We start from the raw sequence: 24,365 nt of genomic DNA on the forward strand, positions 1-24,365 counted from the left end.
AATTTTAGATTATTATTATTAATATAATGTCCACCCCACAAAAACAGAGTTGACATTTGGTTTCCAATGGCCTCCATTTTTATGTGGATCATCAAATTCATCTATTATCTATTTATCCAAAAACAGTTTACAAAAGGCTGTGTTCACTAGTCACTACTGTTCACTTTGTTAGGAGATTAAGTTCAGTGACATTTTTTGGTATTTCTGTTTTTTTAATTTTTTAATTTTTTAAAGTTTTTCATTCCCAATCCTTTCTTCCAATAAAAGAATAACCACATAACCCAATATGGGCACACCTACATTCATAATAGTGTGGCAATAAATGGACTAGTTAAAACACAAAATTAATTCTTACTGACATTTTTCAAAACATGTAAGGCTAAAGTTAAGCTCAAATTTGAATAAGCAGCTTTAGTGTGGGTGAAAGGTGTTATGTAGGATAAAGGTTTTTTTTCTCAAGACAGCCATAATCCTAAATTTGAAGTTCTACAGTTTCTCTATGATGCTTGATGTTGTGATGCCTGCTTCTGTGCCCTTGAGCCTGACACTGTGGACTTGCAGTGGAAGCTTCAGAATAACTGTGCCAATGTCACCAGGCCAAAACTGTGACGAAGGAGAGCTGTCTCTGAAGGTACACTGATAAATATAGGCAGAGCAGGTGAGGAGGAGGACTACATAAAGTCTATATAGATTTTTGGAAGAGAAAATGTAATAGAGGTGACAGTGTACAAGTCCAGCTTAAAAGAAAACTTTACTCAAGTCATATTTTTTAAATTTAACCCAAGATATAAGATATAAGCTATAAGCAAAGAGTAACAAATGCTGAAATATGTAGACCTAAACAAACCCTGAAATATATCCGTATGACAAAGTATACTTTTAACTTTTTCATTTTTATGCTACAGAACTATGGTACAGAATGAAACTCACTGTATTAGAATTGTATTAGTATATGTTGGAAATATTTACTTCATGTACTTTGAAATTGAGTCATTACAAATACTATAAATGCAGTGCAGTTACGACTGTTTATATCTATTTTATTATTTAAACTAACACTCAAACATGAATACAAATTAATGACTTAATTATTCAATATTTAGTTAATTAATACATTAATGATATAGTACTTTACAGTGTATTATGAATTCTCTACATTTGGTGGTGGAAAGCTGTAATTGTAGCCACAGTTGCCTCGAGGCAGATCGACCACCACATACTAGGCAATGTGGGTGAAGTGTCTACCCCATTCAGCTTTTGAGACATGACCAAAAGCATTTTAATTGTATGTGTACTTGACAAAAGTATGGAATTTTTATCACTGTACAATATTTATAAAGTAATCATCATTTCCCTTTCACAAGTTTATCTGCAACTGAAGGTTTTAGAACATTTGACACTGCATTCTCCAAAACTACTTCCCTTTTTATTTTCTTCTAGTCTGGTACCTCATCTCTCATCATTTGTCACTCATTCTCAGCTGTCACTCCATCTTCACATCCCCACCAACCTCTCCTTTTTTCTAACATCTGCATCCTCCCATCGTCCTGTTGTCTTCCTTTTCCTCCATTTTCTGTTATTCGTCATTATGTTCCACCATCTGAGTGCGATTACATATGCTTTTGTATGTCCCTTGGGTGTCACGGGCGTTGTACCTCACATCCCACTCTATGTTTACCTTGAAAACACTTAGAGACACAAAATAAAACTGAAATGTCTACAGGAGATGCCCAGCGCAGCGTGATGTGTTGTTAATAGGTCTGTCACCATTTTGACAGTTTGGGAGGGGGATCTGTCCTGGACATTTCTTTGCAGACTTGTCACCGCCACGTCGCCCATGTGGCAATATAAACACATTTGGATCTTGTCACAACTTTCAGAACAGCATAAACAAGGTGACCGCAGAGGGAACGCAATTTACTGTAAGGAAAAGAAAAAATGTAAGGGTGCCCGCTATGACAAATGGTCGCAAAACATTTGTAAGAAGTTGCATCTCGGAGTGTCATCTTGGTAAAAAATGTGTTAGCCAACGGTGCTCCATAAACTGAGATAAGAGTGGACAGTGGCTAGGCCTGCTGTCCTTCATCCAAACTGCACAACTAAATCTTTAAAAGTATTACATCACTACAAGTCATATATTTAATGTTATTGCACTTCCACAGTTGCAAGATTTAGTATACTTTATGCGAATGTTAATGGGCTGCTAATTGAGCTGTGATTAGAATCATTTTCAGGGTGAAAGATCTGCATTATAGACATTAAAATGAAATTATGGAAATATAATTAAAATGATGAGTAAGGGTTCTCTCATTTTAGCTGATTAGAGGAGTCATTGGTTTATCAAGTGCAAAAATCTATATTATGCTAATGGAGCGGAAAAGAAATACATGCAACAAGGTGCAAAGACAAAGGCGTCACTATAGTTTGTTTTAAAATTGTTGATGTGGAGTTGTTGCAGCGGTGAATAAATTAACAGTATCCTAACTGTCTAGGGGGGAGCTTATCTTAATATCAGAAAGCGCAGAGACTGGGAATGGATGTGTGTGGGTAACAGCAGCGCTGGAACAGTGAACGCTGTGTTTTGGTTGATGTGTTTTAAAGCAGATCTATTATGCAAAATTAACTTTTCAGAGCTTTTAACAATGTTATAGTTGTTTCTCCTCACCATTTACTCAACCAAAGTAGTATTTGGAGTGATTTGTGCACATTTGAGCAATCTTTAATCGTTTATTTTCAAGACGCTGATCAATCGCTGTTTTCACCACCACCTGCATTTGCCCACTGCTCTCTATTTACTTCCTTCTCCAATTTAATTTTTCTAATTCAGCAGTTTCACGTAGTCAATTTGGTACAAAAAAATCCGCTACTCGCTAGCGTGATGCAGCTGTATATAGAGATGTAGACTCTTTGTTGTGATGATGTTTACAGCAGATGTTTACATGGAAATCAGTGGACTCTTCTTCTTTTATTAAGTTGATTTAGATGAATATTGCTATTTAAAATGTTCAGATTATAGCATAACCATCCATGGGTGTCATAGGTTATAGCGATACTGCAGACATAATAGATTTAAAAATATAATTTGTATAATTACATCACAAGATTTGTAATATTACATTCTTGGTTTGCTTACTAAAAATGGCACACACATAATGCCCCCTAATGTTTTGAACTCATTGCAGAAAACATCCGAAGCCTCAGTACTTTTTTGTTGTGTCGCAATTATTTGGCTGCACCCACCTCTCTGTCCAGGCCGGTTGCCACGGTGACAATGTCCCCAGTCTCACTGTTGATGGTGAACATGTTTGGGATGGGGCTGTGGGGGGTTTGGGACAGGATCCGGTAGCGCACCATCCCATTGGCCGTGGTGTTGTCATCGGCATCGAAGGCTGACAGGTGCATCACATATGTCCCTGAGGAGAGAGAGGGAGGGGACAGCTGATCAGTGCCGCCAGGGCCTATTCATCTTCATTACCAATATCAACGCGCTGGCTCAAGCACAGGTAGCCTACTTCAAAATGTGCACATGCAAGTAAATATTGATATCATGACTGCTCGGTATCTACATTTACCATGTCCACATATTGATACTTTGGAGCTCATGTCGTCAACATTTCCTGGGGGTGTGATGCTAACTGTAGGCATGCTCTGTCTGAACCTTTGTTAGACTTTAATCTTAAGATTTAGTTTAACACAATTTCCACAAAGAGAACTGATTTAGTTGGAACTACAACAGATGAGATGATTTTCACTGCTAAACAAGTCTCTCTCAAATAGCATTACAGTCATAAGCGAGCCAGCATTCATCAACCATTTTTCAGTTAGTTACTCTGACCTTTTTGTTGAAAATGAATGCTTGTATTGATCACAGGCTCATGAAAATGTGCTGTTTTTAATTGAGTTTCCTAAAATGTTTTTGATGTTTGCTAATGTGTGCATTATGCACTGTGGTAGCTACTGAAGATTCCACCATACACATACATGTAGAACACCCCCAGCATAATGTCATTGTGAAGTATCAATTATAATACTCCAATTATATCTGCAACAAGTTCTGGTACAATATTGATCCTATGTCACAGTTAATAATTAACAAGTACAAACTACACTACATTTGCTACATTGAATATTATGAGTAATAATACAACAACTACTACTCAACACCACAACATTTTGATCCCACGTTCTATGCTACTTCTGTAACTGTCGCAAACAGCTAACTATGACACTGAAATAGATGTGTGAAAGTGACACCTTCCTAAACCCCCAAGTATGATAAAAATAAACAAAAACACGGCAAGAATAAAATCATTATCAACACAAGTATCACTCCCCCATCACTGCTGACATGTAAGTGCATATTCAGATCGACCGGTGAAAGGAACACTCACAGGTAGGATCTATGACGGACAGTTGGCTGACGCTCTAAAGCCTGCTTCTTGAATGCACGCCTTGTTTGCTGTCTGCTTCCCTGCGCTCATAAAACTCCAATGTCCAATGATTGGCTGTCACCCAGAGCCTGCCTCTCCCCAGACGCTTCGCTCTACCTCCGCTCCAGCCGCCTCTAATTGCCACAGATAGTGATATCATGGCAGTGACAGGGCCTGTCCGAGGATAATTGTTAGCGCAGCTCCCATTTCAAACTTCATTACATTTCAAAGCAGTATTTGTCGATGACTGGGCCACAGGGAGCAGTCTAAAGGACCTCTCAGAGTATACGAGTGAAGAACGACAGCATCTCGTGAGGAAGAGGACTCTACAGATTTGGTCGGATTCCAACTCACTCTCATTCTTTAAAGGACAAGTGTGAGAATGCAGACGTTGTACTGAAGAGTATAGTCATATTCAGATAAATATTACTCAAGTTGAAGTAACAATTAGTAATCTAGTAATCTGCTGTTAACCAGAACCGGGTAATAAAATCTATGTTACCTCAAGATTGATGCATTCTTCATGCCTCTCTTACTTGCTCAGGCTATTCATGGCTATTCATAATAAGCTACTACTACTACTACTACTACTACTACTACTACTACTACTACTACTACTAATAATAATAATAATAATAATAATCATAATAATAATAATAATAATAATAATAATATATTGTTAGTCTTGTAAAATTGTTAATGTGTAACTTTTTAGGCACAAAAAAAAAAAAATGGTTTATGCATGTTCATACTGTGAGTGAGCTTGCATTTCCACAGACCTGAATCTGCCTGCTTCTCTTCATGTAGATGTTGTTGCCTGAGCTATAATATTCCAGTGTCATAAAACGTATTTATCTCTGTGGAGAAAACTGTGGTTTTCACTTTCCATTTCCATGGAATCAAGCAGGTGACGTGCCACCTCCAGAAAGTTACACTATGTTACTTTAAATGAACAGACATAACACATCACCCCTGAGATCACTGTGCTGTCCCCTTTACCTGAGCGTGCTTCTCTTGTCTCTGCGGTCCTGTGTTCTAGAGTACGTTTTATTTCTCTAATGCCCTGTGTACACTGTGTTTGTTTACATTGTATTATGTTTCTCTATGTGCCCTTGTGTTTATGGTCTTTAATGTCTGTTTGTTTGCTTTGTATAATTGCGCTGTTTTGTATAACTCTTTTTAGGGTGACCGTGTTTACCGTCTGTCGGGGGACTGCAGATGAAAAATACAATTTCTGACAAATTCTGGAACATATACAGAGATGCCATTTAATGTACACTTTCTCTGTTAAAAAACAGCAACAATTAAATTAAATGAATGAACAGAAGAATGCCAGATAGTAGTTAAATGTTAGAAGAGTCATTTCAGTGTCCCAGGTAAATAAAATAAAGCCACATGTGTCGTTATGAGGGACGGATGATGGCTAACCATAATGTGTTACACATCACGGGGGTAATTTCATTAAGCTTCACGCTCTTAAGAGCTTTAATGTGGGTCCTTTGTACGGGCGTCCTAAGCTGCGCCTGACAGGATTAGGCGCCCATAATGACGCTTTAATTTGCAAACTAATTCAAGTCTGTAATTGGCCTTCCATTGAAACCACTGGAGCTCTAAATTCTCAAAGTCCTTTTTTTTAATGATTATTGTTGGGCTGAATGTCATGCATACCACAGAGACTTGTGTGAAACTGTGTGGGGCCATTGCTGAGAGGTGGAGGCTACAGAGACACAGGGAGAGAATACAGCAGAGACAGAAGGCACCCAGGTACCTTTAGTGATCTCCTCAGGTGTAATAAAGGATCAGGCTCACAAACCAGCACATGCTAGTCCTCCCTGTGTTATTGTTCCACGCTGAGGTTAGGCTCAAAATGACCTGTAGTGCTACAGCGTGCTACATTTAATCCCCAATCTCCTCGGCACCGTGCAGAGACTCTCTGCTTTATGGCCACTACTGCCGCCGGCTAAATAAAAAGCCACTGGAGGAGACATTTTCACCATCTGCTGGCTAAATAAAAGCTACAGGAAATACTCACAGATGCTCTGGGTTAGTTATAGTTTTAGCAACCCCCAAAACACCTGAAAGACCACTGACCGAGCCACAAGCTCCTAGGGTTGGGCAGTGTTTACCTAGTAAATCCAGAATTTCTGTGCCATTTCTTATGCAGAGGGATGTCAGTGTGGACCCCACGCCCTCCGCTGTGCGTAAGTCAGGCTCACATGGCCATGTAATGATTCTACAGAAATCCTTGATGCTTTTCAGACCTATTCTTTTTTCTTTCTTTTTTCCTCATAAGCAGCCCCTCTGAGCTCAGGGAAATACAACAGTGACCAGGCTCACATCTTTGTAAAGTATTGGAGAAGAGCTATTCTGGATCCCACTTATAAGCAACATAATAACTGAAACTGAATCGTGATCTAATTTCCACGACGTGCAATTTGGGTAAAATTGTCATATGGTAAACTTCCCTTGTATACAGGTCTATGCTGAGGCAACAACACTTCACCACCCACACCCCCTACTGGTCGCCTTGAGCAATGCTCTGAGTGAGCACCAGCTGGATTAAGTCGATTACAATGAAACTGGAACTTTCAGAAGAAGCAGATGACTGAAAATGTTTTTCCCTTTCCTATATCCAATCAGTCAGTGATAGCCTGATATGGTCACACAAGGTTACCAAATGTGCTATATCCTGTAATTAATTCTACCATTACTGCTACACTGCAACACTCTGCGATACCACAGCAGTAGATCTGTGAGCCGCCTCAGCCTCTTCATTTACTCCTCTTCACCACGAGTGTCAAATCTACTGCATCAACATTTATGAGTTCAGGAAAAAAAAAAAAAAGTATCTGATGCAATAAACTGAATTTCTCCTGACAATAATATCCCATACAGTCTTAACGTGAGATTTTTTAGACTTAAACAAACTTGGCTGATACGCAGGGGAAATTACTTGGACACAGTAGTGCACACATTACAATATAATAAAAAGGAGCAAAAATGAATGATAATAGAAATCAAAATATTGAAAGTGGCAAAAATAGCAAAAGGCTTGAGGGAATTAGGTACACAAATACAAATGACGGTACAAGTAAAACACAGTATAGGATGAGGTTAGGAGATACAGTGCATAAATGAGAATGATAAGGTTATCTCCTACTTAAAGCTTGAAGCTCATCTTGAATTTGTGAGTTAAGTGTTACCTGGTTTGGAGCCTTCATCCACAGAGCCATTGTACACCTGGTTCTTAAACTCTGGTCTGTTGTCGTTCATGTCGATGACAAAGATGTACAGGTCAATGGGGTTCTCCACCTGGTTCCCATTCATGTCCACAGCATGGGCTCGCAGCTAAGAGAAGCAAAGCATCAATTAAATAAATTCATTCAAACAAAGATTTTAACAAAGTTTAAAACAAAGACGCATTGGCAGAGAAGGAAATTATAGAGCTGTAGTTGTTACCAATTTAATGTGTAGAAGCTTTCCTGGAGTTAGAGCAGTATATAATTTTCTTCTGGTTTAACAATGAAATCCATATTTACTGACAAACTTAATGCCAAATGTCCTGATATTGTACTTAACCCTGCCCTCAAACTGAAACAATAAACATCTAATTCTTCCCCATAACTTTCTTTCTATGAGATGAGTTTGTGAGTTCATCCATAATTTTAAACATTATTACTGATGTATGGAGGAGATAATTACGTTTCTTTATGACTTTTCTTGTGCAGTTTACATAATTGCACTTTGCAGAAAGAAATGAGCCCAAACACCACAGACTAAATGGTACTTCTATACTTTTAGTTAACAATGTTGATAAAAAGCATTTGAGCGTGCCCCCCTCTCAACTGTATTTGAGAAAGAAAGAATTTCATACAAAACCAATGAACATTACTTTGTTCAAGGCCTTTTTTTTTTTTTAATTTTTTTTTTACCATGGTTGAAAAGTAAGGAAATAATGCATTTATATTATTCTATAAACTATATTAATCCCTCTCATTCTCTGTATTGTGTAGAAGATGTAAAAATAGCATGAACATTTATAATGTATAAGGGGAGGTTATCTGCATGTTTTTCATCAATAACATTTACCATTGTCTTAACTGACAAAAATAGTACGCTAGCAGGATCTCATCAACCTTTCACAGCAACATAAATTCTTAAGATATTTGTGAGTTCACAAGCTCATGAGAATCCCGACAGGTGATTGGTGCACCAATCACGTTGCAGCTTTGAGGTCTGAGTAGAAGTCAAAGGTGAAGTGCTCAAGTGAAACAAAACAAATGTACTTCAGCCTATTTTAGTGTCATCAGGACTATTGTCTTTGTGAAAAACGTGTAGAAGGTAAAGCACTTTGAGCACTTGTGGACAGGGAAGATGTATGTGCTTTTCTCTCAACTTGATAAACGAAAGTAAAATTTGTTTGTTCTGCTGTTGTGACACTTCGACCAATTTGATTCAAATAGTCGCCATGAGGTTCTGCAGTTTCCGAACATGTTTAGAGAGAATCATCCCAGATTGATAATGTGTTGAATTTAATCCAGAGTGCTACACATGTTAATCTGGTGTGAGCCAGATATAATTATAATAATCTTATTAGTTTCTTAATTTTATAGAATCCATTGGAATATTCTTCATGAAAAGTTGTCCTATTTGTTCTCCAAACTTTGGTTTCACTGGCACGGGTTCATGAGTTGAAGCAGACTGGTTTTGCACATTATTGCTGCTGTAATGGAGCAGATAATTAGATTTTCATAGATGTTACACAATTTGTAACTGTGCACTCTTTCATTACAGTCATTATGGCTTTTTTGAAACACGAGTACTTTGGTGTTAATTCTTGCTACAAACCAGGGAAAACATGACAAAAACATGTAACTATAATCTGATTTCATATTGATGGAATTCAGTGTTGGGGTTAATACTTTAACCTTAATGACATCAGGTGACAGAGGCCAAAATGACTGAATACAGAAGGGGGCAGTTCAAATTAATATTGTTTAAGTGCAAAATTGTGTTGTTTGTTCTGTGTCAGGAGTCACAGAACCCTTGTTTTTATGCCCATTGCTCTGTACCTTGTTTTTTATACTCTGCATTTGTTTTCCAATTTTATTTTCTTAATTGGTGTAGGATTCAACAGCATCACATAGTCATGTTGGTACAAACAAAAAAATCCACAGCTCACTAGCGTAATGTGCTGCTATCCTTCGGAGATGCAGACAACATTTGTTATGATGACCTTTGCAGTGACGTCTGCTCCCATGCGGCACCTCAGTTTTGCAATAATGCGATAAACGGACATACTTCTTTTAGTTGTTTTAGATGAATATTGAGATTTAAATGTGCAGATTACAACATACTGATCCAGTAGTGTCATATATTAACTATATAGCAGACACAAACACAATATGTGTTCTTTAATTCAAGCAAGATGGATGAATTGTCTAGCCCAAGCACACAACAACAGTGTTTACCGGTTGGCAGCCTTTGACTATGAGGGTAAACACTCTCAGCTTTGACAAAAAAAAAAAAAAAAATCATATTATTAGCTTCCTTCATCTACAAAGTTTAACTATTTAATTCACATTTTATGCAATTCATTTAATATCTCCTACTTTATTTTTATGTATTTTTCAGATTTATTTTATTGATCCACAAAGGAAATTACTATTCATTCAGGCAAGGTGGGTGAAGTGTCTTGCCCAACCACAGCACAATGGTATTTTCTGGTTGGCAGCCTTTGAATATGTGGGTGAACACTGTTACCACACTCAAATACTTTCATGCAGCTCTACTCTAAAAAGAAAGGTCAAAATTCCACCCTGAACAGTACAGGTAGAACACACACACACACACAGCTGCTCTTTCTACTTAAAAACACTTCCAAAAACTTCCACCAAAACAGTCTGCTCCCATTTCAAATTCTCCTCAGCTGTGCTCAGATCAATGGAATCGCCAACTAGTCTCTCTCCCAAAGTTTGGACATAGACTTATAACTGAAATCAATACGATATGTCCAGACCAACTCGGGTTTTATGAAGTCCACTGGAAAAATAAAGAATGGGGAGAACAAGAGGAAATGAGCGGATTATCAGAGAAGTGCTGAGTTTTAAAGAATGTCCCTGGTTTATTTTTCACTGTGGGTGTGAAGGTCGGCCCTGAGGTGGCATTTCAGTACGAGCCAGTGCGTTTTCCATAGTTGTGTTTTGATTTAGTACGCCTTCACCTGGGAATGTTTTGGTCCCCGGAACATGACTTATTCAGGGAGATTACAGTCAGGTGGAGGCACAAGGGATGTTTAGTTTATATGATATGAAAACGGAGCCAGATTGTATCTACGTGCCATTTCAAAACAGTGTAAATATTTATACTGGGGAAATGTCAGCGATCCAGTCAACGTAAACAGCCAACAGAGTATTATCTTTCAGATTTTGGATCAGTTTTGGTTTCTTTAAAGCAGGCCTATTATGCAAAATCAACTTTTTTAGAGCTTTTAAGCGTGTTGTAGTTGTTTCCCCTCCTGAACGTGTATTTGGAGTGATTCGTGCATGTTTTTCATCTTTGACCGCTTATATTCAAGATGCCATTTTGCCAATCAACCCCACCGGTACTTCCTTTTCCAATTGTATTTTCTTAATCAGTGATATGCGTACGATTCAGCAGCATTGTGTAGTAATTTTGGTACAAATAAAAACAATAAAAACAAATCTACTGCTCGCTAGCGTGATCCACACATAGGAGATGCCGACTGTAGATGATGTTTACTGTCGAGTCTGCTCCCACTGGGCATCTCATTTTTCTAACGCAGAAGTCAGCAGCCCTGTTGCTTTTATTACATTGTTTTAGATAAATATTGCGATTTGAAATTTGCAAACTATAATATTATTATCCACGGGTGTCATAGATTAGAGTTATATAGCAGGCACAAGCACAACAGGCCTTCTTTAAAAGCAGGGAAATGATCTCATCTAAACTAAATCCAAACTAGACAAAAAATGCATTATTATTAACATTTCAATTAGGGATGTAACAATAACCAAAATATCGTGATATAATATCGTCAGAGTTCTCACAATAATATATCGAATAACAAGTCTCTTTGCTTAAATTAAGAGTTATGGTGCAGCAATAGCTAAAAATTTCAGTACAGACTACAAGAAGAAATAACAGTTCGAAGTACTTTTAAGTCTTAGTTCTTTGGATTAAGTCTTGTCAAAACATTTTAAGAGGAAAAAGTAGCATATTAACAGTTTTTAGTTTAACCTCCACAAAATACTGCAATAAATATCGTACTGTGAGATGTATATCATGAAAATATCGTACTGAGAGATATTGTTACATCCCTAATCGTGAGCCTCCCCACTGACACATTGTTGCTTGCTTATTAGAAAGTACATGCCAGATTTATTTTTTATTTTCCCAGTTTCCCTTAATGAAATGTGATGTACCTGATTTTAATTGTCTTAAAAACTTGAAAAACAAAATTGTTGAATTTTACACAGTTTTCAGCTCTCCAAAATGATTCCTCACTTTGCAACACATTCCCAGCATCCTAATTATTCACTGTGATGATTGTGAATCTTAGAAGTGCTTTTCACAACGTTCAGAAACAAGAGCAGAGTTTTGCCATCACAAGCTCAATTCTAAACTAACATGCAAACTGCGCACTTACTGGTTTTCAGATTATAAATGCTAGAATTTGATAGTTTCTACAAAACTGGAGCGAAACAAAATTTGCTCAACTACAAGAACGATTGCAGCATTTTAAATTTTCTTTGTTATGTTCATTTCATGTTTACATCAGATGCCCTTCCGTAATACCACGTCATGACTTCTTTTACTTATATGCACCTGTTTTACCTCAAGTTTCAACTTCACTTTTAAAAGAACTGCGGATGACTTCCACGTGCGTAAAGCCTGATGGGAACCCAAACTACCTGATCACCGCTTGAGCCACGTGAGCCTGATAACTCAAATAGCCCCGAGCGCTGCAGGAAATAGAATAAGTAGCCTCTTCTATCGGCCCCTCTGAAGATGCTCTCCTCCTCCTCTTCCTCATCCCTCTCTCTCCCATCTGCTTCCCACTCCGCACCTCAATCCCGATTGCGTTTCCAGGTCTCCCTGAGGTTAATTCGACTTTACTTTTTTTCCACTGCATTGTCTGATCCATCCCCGCACCCAATATCCGTGCGCTGCCATCGCCCATCACATCTCTGGCCCTAGCACGGACCCTTATCTATTCCCTATCCCTCCACTCTCCTCCTTCCTCCCCCGCACCCCACATCCAAGCCTAATTCAATAACAGCGGGAGTCAGAGATTACCGCCATGTTTAAAGAAGACAAAATGTAATTCAGGCTGCACATTAAAGTTATTATCTCCAAGCGCATACAGGGGAGAGAGAGGGAGGGGGTCTGGAGTACAGCAGGGCTAGAATCTGGATGGAGATAAACTGGAAAAACACTAGCGCTTCAAGGTTCTTCCCTCATAAGAATGCATCAGCAGTAGGGGCGCCTTCTGAGTTTGTGCATTTCTGACGTCTTTTGGAGATGAAGAGGAGTCGGCCATAACTTTGTTTTGTCCTTGTATAAAATATGTAGTAAACAAAGAGAACAGCTTACTTCTTCTTCGCGGTTTTAGGCTGGGATAGTTATTTATTTACTCTGCTTTGAAGTATTGTTAAGTAAAATGCATGTTTTTGAAGCTTATAGAGACTGCCACTATTTACAGTAACAGTCAGACAAAGTGAGCTATGTAATTAACGCAAACCCAAAATCTGTCCCTGTGCTCTCTGCTTCTTTGCATTGTTCTTGTAAAAATGTAAAACTTGTTTGTCTCTATGGTGCAGTATTTCCCTATTATGGAGGAGACTATGGTAGCCCTACATAGTCTAGTTTTTGCCCCCGTAGTCAAAAAAAAAAGTGGTAAAATTAGTTATGGTCCAACAAGGTTAATTTGGTCTTCCGATATTTTATATTATTAGGTTCTTTTTTCTGACCAAGAGTTTGTTTTTCATACCTAACAGTTCAGTAACAGGTATATAGTCCTGTGAGGACATTTCCATATTTCGATTGCCTCTTCAATCCAGCGACGGTGTTTGTTTTCCTCTGATTGTTTGGGACTATAAACTGGGACAGGGGGGCTTTTTTTACTCTCACACATCTGGGATACTGTCCTGAGGAAGTCGGACTGCAGATGGCGCTGTCCTGCCTCCACCGGTAGGAAGACAGCGCTAAAATCTGTATATATCAGCTAAGCGGACACAACACAGCAACATCACATGACCACTGTGAGAAGACCCCTAGTGAGCAGTCACAACTCTCAGGTATAAAAATAAAATAAAATCTTGGTCAGAAAAAAATAACCTAATAACATAAAATTAGTTATAGTTTATGCCTGTAGTATTGTCTTAAAGGGCCCATATTATGCTATTTTCTAATCTATGTTATAATGTTGTTTCCTCCTCAAAAACATACCTGGAGTTGTGTTTTGGTTCATTCGCACATGTTTAACACATAAATCCTGAATATTTAGGGTTTAGAAGTTCTCTCAAATGGAAAACAGTCTGTTCCACCTTGTGTTTTCAAACTCCATACACCTTCACCAGAATAATTTGGATGATTTCAGAACTGCAATTGTCTACTGATCTCTACTGAACAAAAGGTAAAAGTTAGCCGTTAACTCCAGCTTCATGACATCACAAGGTGGAACAGAGCATTTCGAGCTTAGGAGATGTAGACAGACTAATAATAAAGAATTACTCAAACACATGTGAATGAAAAAAACACAACTCTGGGTATGTTTTTGATGATGTAACAACATTTTAATGTGTCTCAAAGCACACAAGATTCAATTTTGTGTGATATATGACCTTTAAACATATAGAAGTAAGTATATGTTATTTGTATTTAGTTTTTTTGTTTGTTTGTTTTTTATCAGCAGAGCCACAGTCTCCATATATTCCATTGAATAAAATGGTACAAACATGAGCCTTGGTGTCTCCATAGTCTCAGTTTAACCTTGTGGGAAAGTCTATGATGTATTGTATAGTTACAGTATGGTACAATGAGGTTTTATTTTGAAACTTTAACTGTTCACATTCTTACTTCTGTTCTTTGTCTGCTTTCCTTTCACTATTGTATTTCACTGGAGAAAGTCAAGTTCATCTTAAAATGTATTTCAAAATGATTCTGAGAAGTTCTTCTTGTCCTAATGCTATACATGTGCTTTGTACTTTAAAAGTTACAGTTATGGATTAAGAGAATCCTTTAAATTGATCTTGACTTTTTCATGTTGGTAAAACTTTGCTTGCACTATGCTGCCTGCACACAGTCTTTTTGAGCTGAACAAAAAGTGGAGTCTAAGCGGGCCTTTTTTTTTTTTTAAAAACAAATCACTTCATTGATCGAAGAAACTCTTGGACATAAATCTGCTCAGGCGGCACTAAAGAGCTGGACTTGTGTTCAGTGGGACTCTAACTCAGAGCAGCTTACCATAGAAATACAAACAGCAGCAGAAACATGGGGCTGAGAGAGAGGCTGATAAACCCACTGTGGAAGTGTACTACATCAACGTCATGAAAAAAAAAACATTTTCACTCACGCTCAGACTGGATTTAGAAAAAGGACTTGGCCAGCTAATAAAACTGGGAGTGGGGAATATTAAAGGTGCACTATGTAGCCTCTCTGTTGGAGAAATGAAAAGTTACATAGTGCATCTTTAACAGTCTGTCTTCCCTTTGAGACCCAATCAAAAGTCTCTTTTGATTGCAAAACTAAATCATCTGCTTGTTTGCTGTTTGTTTTTTATTTAAATTTCATAATGGTTTTAATCCAGATGCTGTTTTTTGTCAAACTGTGTTCCAAACTCACAGGGTCACAACATTTTATCGAGGATACTAATTAAAGGAGCCATATTACACTATTTTCTATGTCATAATGTTTTTTGTTTTTTTTTTAAATGTTGTCCTCACCACAAATATAGCAGGCTTTGTGTTTTGTTTCATTTACACATGTTTACCACCCAAGCCCTGCATATTTAGACTCAATTCTTTTGTCAAACAGAAACACTCTGTTCCACCGTGTGATGTCATATGGTAATACAGGAAGTGCTTCACTGTGTTTTTAAACTCCATACACCATCACTAGAATCATTTGGAAAATTTTAGACCTCGAATTGCCAATCTTTACTGAACCAAAGGTCACGGGAGCTGTCGTTAAAAGTTAGCTGTTAACTACCGCTTCATGACATCACAAGGTGAGACAGAGTATTTTAAGCATTGGAGATGTAGACAAGATTACTCAAACATGTGTGAATGAAACAAAACACAACTCCAGGCAACAACATTCTAACATGGCTAAAAGGTCACAAGAGTAAATTTTAAAAATCCTACTTTTGAATTGTCACTCCAAACATCCAACCTAAAATTGAATTAGACTTCAATAAACATTTCTTTCAAATAAATAATGTTAATTAATAAACCTCTCAACAAAAACAAGATTGATCAGTCTTGATGGTCTGAAATGAGAGATCTGTGTTTAGGCTGTCACTCTTACATGGTAGGAGGAGCGGTGTTCTCGGTCCAGAGGTTTAGTCACAAACATTTTTCCGAGCACAGGGTCGATGCTGAACACTTCGTTGGGCGGCTGGTCAGCTCCCACTCCTGTGATGCTGTAGCGGATAGAGATGTCCTGGTCCTGGTCGGAGCGGATCTGTGGACACATCAAAGCACACTGGGTTACTTTAACGTCAAATCACAGCCACACGTTAAATATGCGTGTCAGTAAAGGTAGCCATATCCTAGTAAGTTTTTCATTTTTTTATATAACATTAGCTTGCGACATTGTTAATTTCTATATGCACTAGAGATTGACTAATATGTTTGTTTTTTTTCATGGCTGATACGACTATTCAGAATCCAGAGCAACCAATGGCCAATAAGTTCTGCCGATATTTTTGAGCCCGACATAAAAGGATGATTTTATTTTCCTCCAGTAATGTCATTTAAATTTACTACAAACTCATCCGCAGCCCTTTTTAAATCATAAACCCTTACAAGATCTGTGTATCCCATTTTGTGCAATTATCTCTTCGTATTAAAGTGTTAAAATAAGGCTTTGTGTGTACACAAAATATGGGTCTGTGCTTGAAATTTAAGTCCAATAGTCGCTAAAAAGTTCAAATATTGGCCAAAGGATTATCCGTCTATCTCCAATATGCACTACTACAACTCTGTTACAAACTACTAATACTAATGTCTTATACTTAAATCAACATATTTATTTAGTAATAAACTATCAGCATTATTACTACAACTACATTACTATTACTTGAAGTGTACTTGACAATTACCCCAATTATATCTAAATGAATGCACACACTAAGCACAAATCCAATCAATTTAAAACATCCACACAATTGTTACCACTTCCACTAAAAAGACATCAAATACACAACATGTACGATGAAAAAGTGAGTATTGACTTGCATAGCTGGCAATATCTCCTCTGAATAAGACCTATTGTCTGTCCTATTGTCTCCTATACCACCAGCAGCACATTAGACTCTTCACATTATTTGCTGCTTGAACACGGGTCACCGCCGCCGCACGCCCACACTTCTGTCCATCACGCTTTGGCATTTCAGGCTACAGCATACTCAAATATTCCATTAGTGCTTCAGCGGGGAGCCGTATATGCATTCTATTTGAGTTTCAGTCTGCGCGCGCCCTTTCGATAAAACTACCATGTACACATTGACAGGCCCGAGATGCACGAATTGCAATGACCTAATGCAGTTAATGCAAAATGATGACAATTACATGGAAATACATGTGAATAATTGTGCTTGAAATTTGAGTGGGGCTACAAACAAGGTCAAGAACATACCCAGAGTTGCAAACATGATATTAATGTAATTGCAGCGTGAACTTGTAAACAACCAAAGAGGATGCTGCGTCTTGCATTTTGGTTTTGAGCTAGATAACTAAAAGCTGATTTAAGTGCATGCTCGGTCCGTGATTTAGGCTGAAATGCTGCGTAATTGGAACTCATTTTGGGGTGGTACAATTTTCAAATTCAAAAATAGCAGCAAGCTTTCAACATTCCATCTCCGTCCATTAACGTCACGACAAGCCCGTATACTGTAAAAATGACTCAATCATACACTTATTGTAGTATGCGGAACATTCTGTCCCAGTACACAAATGGACAAATTTTGATTTTTTTTTTCATTTTTAGAATAAATCACTATTCCTGCTGGAGAGTTTGAGTGAACCCGAGAGTCTCCAAAAAAAGGTTGTCTCCATCTTTCACCATTCGTCGGACCAATTTAGTCGCACTTTTGACACACAGGGAATTCGAGCCTGCTGAGAAAATAGCTGGAGCAAATAACAAGGACAAGGCAAGGACAGAGTGTATTAGACATGTGTCATCCTGATTTGTCCTACCACCGGAAGAGGCAAAAAATCACTGTCAACGTCCACTGCACTTATTGTCATTATCTGGTGGTGACATGGGAAACTGCTCGGGTACAATAGAAGACATCCGGAGTTCATTTTCACAAACCTCAGTGAATGGCAAATGCATGGATTACGAAACAGGTAGAAGGAGTTGGTGGAAACTAGTAACAAACTGTAAGAATAGTGTGGGCCAGCAATTCAAGAAGTGGGACGAAAAATAATAATGTTAAGAAGCTTTGACATTTTGAGTTAGCATGTAAACCTGCGATGTGGTGCTGGTTCGAAAGGGTAACTTATTTTGTTTTGGGGTTGAAGGTGCACTGTGTAACCTTTTGGCCTGCTTGTTTCTACGGATATGTCACTGCTCTGCCTGAAATGTTCCACAGTATGACATTAAACAGCTCTGCATGCTGACTAAGAGCGGGGTCGCCTCTGCACAGATCTGACCTGTAATTTGATCTGGTTTCCATGAAAAAAAGCACTTGAGAGACCCAGACACCAGAAAAGTTACACAGTTTTATGTGTAGATGTACATAAGTTTTAGCCAGGCTGGCGCCACCTAGTGCCTCCGCTCAATTTCATTTCTCTCCAGCGACTAGGTCAGGAATCAAAATACACTAGACGGGTCGCAAAAACCCCGGAAGTGTGAGTTCGGGCACAAGCCAATCAGTGAAGAGCCATACATTCAGTGTTGTCAATGATTCCAGAGATTGAGGATTTAAAGCCGGAAAAAAGAGAATGTTTGGTGAATTTTATCAACGGGAAAGACGTTATTGCCCTTCTTCCTACGGGATTTGGGAAAAGCTTAATATACCATTTAGCCCTGTTATCGGCACATTGCATACGTGACTACCAGATAGCTGCGATTGGTTAAATGATTATCTAAAACTGGACTTTCTTTAATGTTCATTCACTCTGTAATTACTCCTTAAAGGTACAATGTGTAATTTTTCAGATAGATACTTCTCCACCAGTTTGTTTCACAGTATGGCATAAACGTATCTATCGCCATAAAGACAGGAAGGTGACATCATGTGTAGGGCCGGGTATGGTTAATAATTTGCCGATACAAGACATACCTCGATACATGGGCAACGATATGATACATATGTCAGTGTTTCCCACAGAAAATTGGTTAGGTGAGGCGGTGCTGAGGAGTGGAGGGTGCGTGTGAAAGGAGAAGAAGTGAGCAAAGTGCGGGGAGGGTTCCGTGTGACAACTGTAGTTTTAGACCATAGTCAAGACGGCTGCCTTAACTATAAAGCGCTGCGGGAAACACCGTCTCTCAATACATAGGCCACGATAGCATACACTTTTCGATACAGTGAGCTTTCAATATGATATATTTCACATCGATTCGATATGGTTCAGTGAAAAACAAAGGTTAAATCATGGCAGTCATACTAAAAGTCTTTGTTAAACCACTGAGTCTGTGCAGAGTTAATATGAAAAACTCCTATTTTACTCAAAACAGTGACTATGTCAACACAACTGCAGCTCTTACAATTTAATTTAGTAAAAGATACCTAAAAATACTTTTGACGATATATCAAAACAGCAGTCCACGATATTGATACTGTATCAGCACATTAAACAATAAGATATATTGATATTTTGACATTCTTGCACAACCCGTAATGAGGCTAAATTACAGATCACATCTGTGGAGAGGAAAACCAATTAACAGAAAGAAATAACAGATATATTTAATGCTGTATTGTGGAACATTCCAGGCAAAGCAAGCCCATCCAAGTTACATGCATCCTTCTTGCAGCTCTATGGATTGAAACTTTGACAATTTTTGTGATGAGTCCATAATTAATAGAAAAATAATTAAAGGATATATAACAAAATATCCATATAGTATTAAAGGGCCCATATTATGCTATTTTCTGATCTATGTTATAATGTTGTTTCCTCATCATAACATGCTTAAATTTCACAAAATTCAACTTTGTGCATTATGGAATCTTTAAATGATACTAATATAGTCTGTAATCCTGTCCATTCTATCACCATCAATCTGAGCTGCCACCTCCACACTAGACATCAGGACTCCCTTTATTGTGGATTTTCAGTATCACTCAAGACGTGTTTTGGGCATCACACAAACACAAACAAAATGGACGAGATTGCGAGATGAGCTGTCACAACATGCCGCTAATGCTATTTATTTGTGCGTGAGTCCGTGTATGTTTTTCCTTTGGGGAGAGGAAAGAGAGAGGGAGATGAGTGTCAGAATGCTCTGTACATATCTGCTTGAATTACCGCTGACAGCTCTTATAATTAACAAGCTTCAGGCCTCGCTCACAAGACTCTAAAAGAAAACAGTTGAATACTACAAGATAAGTATTTATATGCAATGTGAGCCCTCAGTGTAGTACTGTTAGCCTTTTGGGATTTCGGGTTAGATGGCTCAATAAAAATTTTAGTCCAGCCAAGGATGATTTCTTTTAAAATTAATTGAAAAAAAAAACAAAAACATGTATCTATATATTTTGTAATCCGAATGCTCACTTCAAGTAGCCTGATTCATCAACCGGTTTCACTTTGTAGAAACCGTCTGACCTCACAGCATTAGAATTAGTTTGCTCGACTGTAGGCGGGTACTTTTTTTCATGTAGCCAATCACTGCTCTTTAGTTGAGAAGTAAGTCTAACGGGGCTAACTGGTATATTAAGCTTTTCCCAAATCCCATAGGAAGAAGGGCAATAACATCTTTCCCCTTGATAAAATTCACCAAACATTCTCTTTGTTCCAGCTTTAAATCCTCGAGCTCGGGAATCGTGCCAACACAGTATGTATGGCTCTTTGCTGATTGGCTGGTTCCCGGACTCACACTTCCGGGGTTTTTGCGAACCTAGTCTAGTGTATTCCGATTCCAATCCAATTAATTACACTCCATCATTACAACACTGTTATCGTTACCGGGAAAGTACAGTGGCATGTTACAGTTGGGTTGAATCAGGTGCGTCGGTGTCAGGCTTCATGTAGCGGACATACACACATCATCAGCAGGAGCGGGGAGAGCTCAGGAGAGAGCAGGGCCAAGATGATTGGATAAAAGTTGGGTGGGTCGGAGTCTCTGCTCACACTGCTTTGTTGTTCTTTCCCACACACTTCAGATAAACAAACCAGAGACATTCAAAGGTAGCGTTTTCAAACTGGAAATACAGACACTATTTCTCCCTCACTGAAATAAAAGGCAAGTACAGTATGTGTATGTTAAATGTACACTGTGCCCTGGGAAAAAAATTCTATCCACATCTGCCTCAAGGATCTCGAATCTAATGAAGCGCCTCACATCGTCACATGCTAACACACCTCTGGTTGCTGTTCACCCTTCCTCGAGCCCCGGTGCAGTTAGTGTGAGCTCTAGCCAAGATGGAGACGGCATAAGAAACCATGAAAAATAAATGGATAATAATTACTTTGCTACCACTTTTGACATCACAAGAGGGCACAGAGCAGACAGACTAATAATAATAGATTACTGTCTGAATGAAACAAAACACAACTCCAGGTATGTTTTTGAAGAGGTACGAACATATTAACATAACTTTAGGGTCACAAGGGTCAATTTCACATAATACTGGACCTTTAAACTTTTGTATGAGTTTGAATCTTAGTTTTGTTACATTTGTTTATACACTAAATCATTTCTAGCTTGAGTATCTTTTTTCATTTGTTTACATTGCGGAATCCTCACAGATTAAATGAGATATCCAAAATCCCCTTTCATTTAAACTAAAAGTAACAGTCAACAAAGCAGTGAAAGATGGATGCCAGCTAAACAAACCAGAAATTGGCACGACTTGGCACAAATATAAACATTTACCAAAGGCTAGCCATTAGTTGTGTCTTAGCGTAGCAATAGAAATCATCAACAGTGAAACATCTTCAACTCAAAATCTAGTCCAGATAAACCACCCTGAATAGCTCATTCAAACCTTGAGGCTATTTTCTGTCCTTGGGCAAGACAGAATAAAAACACGCCAAATCACTGTCCAAATGTTTGCTATGGCAACAATGAATGAAATTAACTTGAAAGAAAATGAACAACACTTTTCACATTTCAACGCTGGCAGATGAAAGCACTAAAGGTGCCAGACCTGATTTTTATGATTAAAAAAAAAAGTGAAAAATAGAACTCAAGTTTTTCCTCATTTACCTTATGCATTCTCAACATTACATTTAATCTCTATAAAGACTTTTCACAACTCTAATCAGTGCAGTCAACATGCTAACACACTTTTCCTGATTAGCGGACAATAAAATGGTTTCTTCGTCGATCCAGACAGCATGCAACAGACATATTTTGACCTCAAGAGCAGCTTATACAATAGATCTTTATGGGGCAAGACATGTTTTGCTCAAATACCGTATTTGATCTAAGTTGCAATTTTTTTTTGTACTTCTGTACTATTGTCACTTGGCGCTCTACTGTGCATGTCTCCTGCAGAAAGAGTCTTTATAATTCTAACGGGAACTGTTGCTGTGTCTGACGACAGCTACACAGAAGAGGAAGCAATGCTTCGTTTACCTCTGGAGGTTGCGGAGTTGCTCAGAAGTGACACCAAGGATGAAGAATTCAATGGATTTAGTGATTTGTAGTGAGATGGAGAGTTTGGTAAACTTGTTATGTTCTGTTGTTTATGCTATAGTTATCTGAAGAACTGGTCATATGTTACATTAACAGTCTGTTGTTCTCTGTTCTATTGTTATTACTATAAATTACCTTTCAAGATGAAATGTCGGTTATGCAATTTTTGGCTGGTGCAACTTAACTCTGGAGAAACTTATAGTCCGAAAAATACGGTACACAAATACACACAAATCACTATTTCATCTTTGCACAGTTTTCTCTTTATGAAATCTTGTATATAGCTGAGATATATGTTTGTCTTACTATATTATTTTTCTTGTACATTTATATAATTATTGTCATATTTGACACCAGTCTCTTTTAATTTTTGCTACTTATTTAGAATTTATTAGTACTATTTATATTTTGTGTGATGTTAGAGCTTCTGTGTCAAAATAATTTTCTTTGTGGAAAAATACAGTTTATCTAAGAGTAAGTCTAAATACATGAGAAAATAACTTTTCTGGTGGATGGTCCGCTACCTCGTCATCTCCACAGTATTGCATTAAACATATCTGTCCCTACTGGACAAAAAAATGACACTAAGCAATAAAAACACCTGTAATTGAATAAATGCAAAATAGTTTAATGTTACTATGGAATATTTCAGCCAAAGCATTAAAATCTCCATGAAAAAAAAAATCAGATGAGAGACGTTCCACCAGAAAAGTTACACAATGTACCTTTAAGTGTCATTGTCTGTCTCAGAATAATAATTACAATACAAATCTGCACTGCCTCTGTCACTCTCCCATTGCCTCACCCACTCCACCCACCCAACCTCTTGCTGTGCATCCTCCTCCATATGGTGACCGTAGGGACAAAGGCAAGACATGAAAATGTGAAAATGAATGACTCCCATCCGCCAGGTCTTGGCAGTGGCGTATAAATCCTCACCAGTTAGCAAGTGATAGCTCTCTCCCATAATTCCATTTGGGTTTTCCCCGCCCTCACCATTTCCCCAACCCGGTTTTCGAAAGTCTCTCCGTGCTTAAGGGGAGGATAGATTCAGTCTTGCATGTTAGCGAACTCATTCCAGCCAATTAGCTCTCCCTCCTAAAATGGTGAAGGACTGATGCCAGATTCACACTATTCTTATTTGTTTCTCAGAGATGTTTGTGCATGAGTAGCTGGATTATCATTATTATGCTCTGGTGCCCTGAATGTTGTTTATGTGGACTAATGATCAGGGATAAAAATTATATTTGAATTCATCCTCCTATGGGTGGTAATTGGCCAGTAACATAAACAAGAAACACATAAAAGTACAGACCTGAGCTGTTAGACAAAGTAGTAGATTAATAAATGAATTAATTAGTAATAAATGATTAAAACACATTTAAAGGTGCCCTATATAACTTTTTGGTTGGGGATCTGTCACCTGCTTGTTTTTATGGATATGTCACTGCTCTGCCTGGAATTCTCCACAATATGACATTAAACAGCTCTACCTTACATTTGGTCAATTACAGGTGGGTTTAAAGCTCAAAAATACCAAGAAAAACAGGCATTCTGACTGTGAGCGGGGTTGTCTCTCCACTGTAACTTGGTCTGGTTTGGTCTCCATGAATAAAGAAAGTTTTAACACCGTACCTCCACCAGAAAAGTTACACAATGCACCTTTAAGTTGAGGCTGCAATGCATTATCACTTAAAGGGGAATGATGTAACTTTTCTGGTGGATGGTTAAACCAACTCCTTTTCTCCATGGAGATGTTTTTAACTTTGCCTGAGGTGATCTACTCACAGTCAGAATGCATGTTTTATACTGAAAACACTTGACTTGACCTGTCACCAAGGGTGTAGTTGGTGTGTTACGCGGGGGTACGCAGTCCAC

The 24,365-nt window shown here is 38.1% G+C and overlaps 1 protein-coding gene across 1 annotated transcript in view; it reads right to left on the reverse strand.

The window, feature by feature from the left end:
• Nucleotides 1-24,365, reverse strand: part of LOC110164462 (cadherin-4-like) — a 394,436-nt gene that overhangs the window by 57,670 nt on the left and 312,401 nt on the right. The window contains exons 6-8 of the mRNA XM_055166406.1: nucleotides 15,981-16,136; nucleotides 7,634-7,778; nucleotides 3,241-3,413 (exon numbers count right to left, since the gene is read on the reverse strand). Coding sequence (XP_055022381.1) covers nucleotides 3,241-3,413; nucleotides 7,634-7,778; nucleotides 15,981-16,136 — 474 coding nt within the window. The remainder of the gene's footprint in view (nucleotides 1-3,240; nucleotides 3,414-7,633; nucleotides 7,779-15,980; nucleotides 16,137-24,365) is intronic.

Source organism: Boleophthalmus pectinirostris, unplaced genomic scaffold (genome assembly GCF_026225935.1).
Source record: "Boleophthalmus pectinirostris isolate CB_2022bp ecotype Guang Dong unplaced genomic scaffold, ASM2622593v1 HiC_scaffold_8, whole genome shotgun sequence".
NCBI classification, from domain to species: domain Eukaryota; kingdom Metazoa; phylum Chordata; class Actinopteri; order Gobiiformes; family Gobiidae; genus Boleophthalmus; species Boleophthalmus pectinirostris.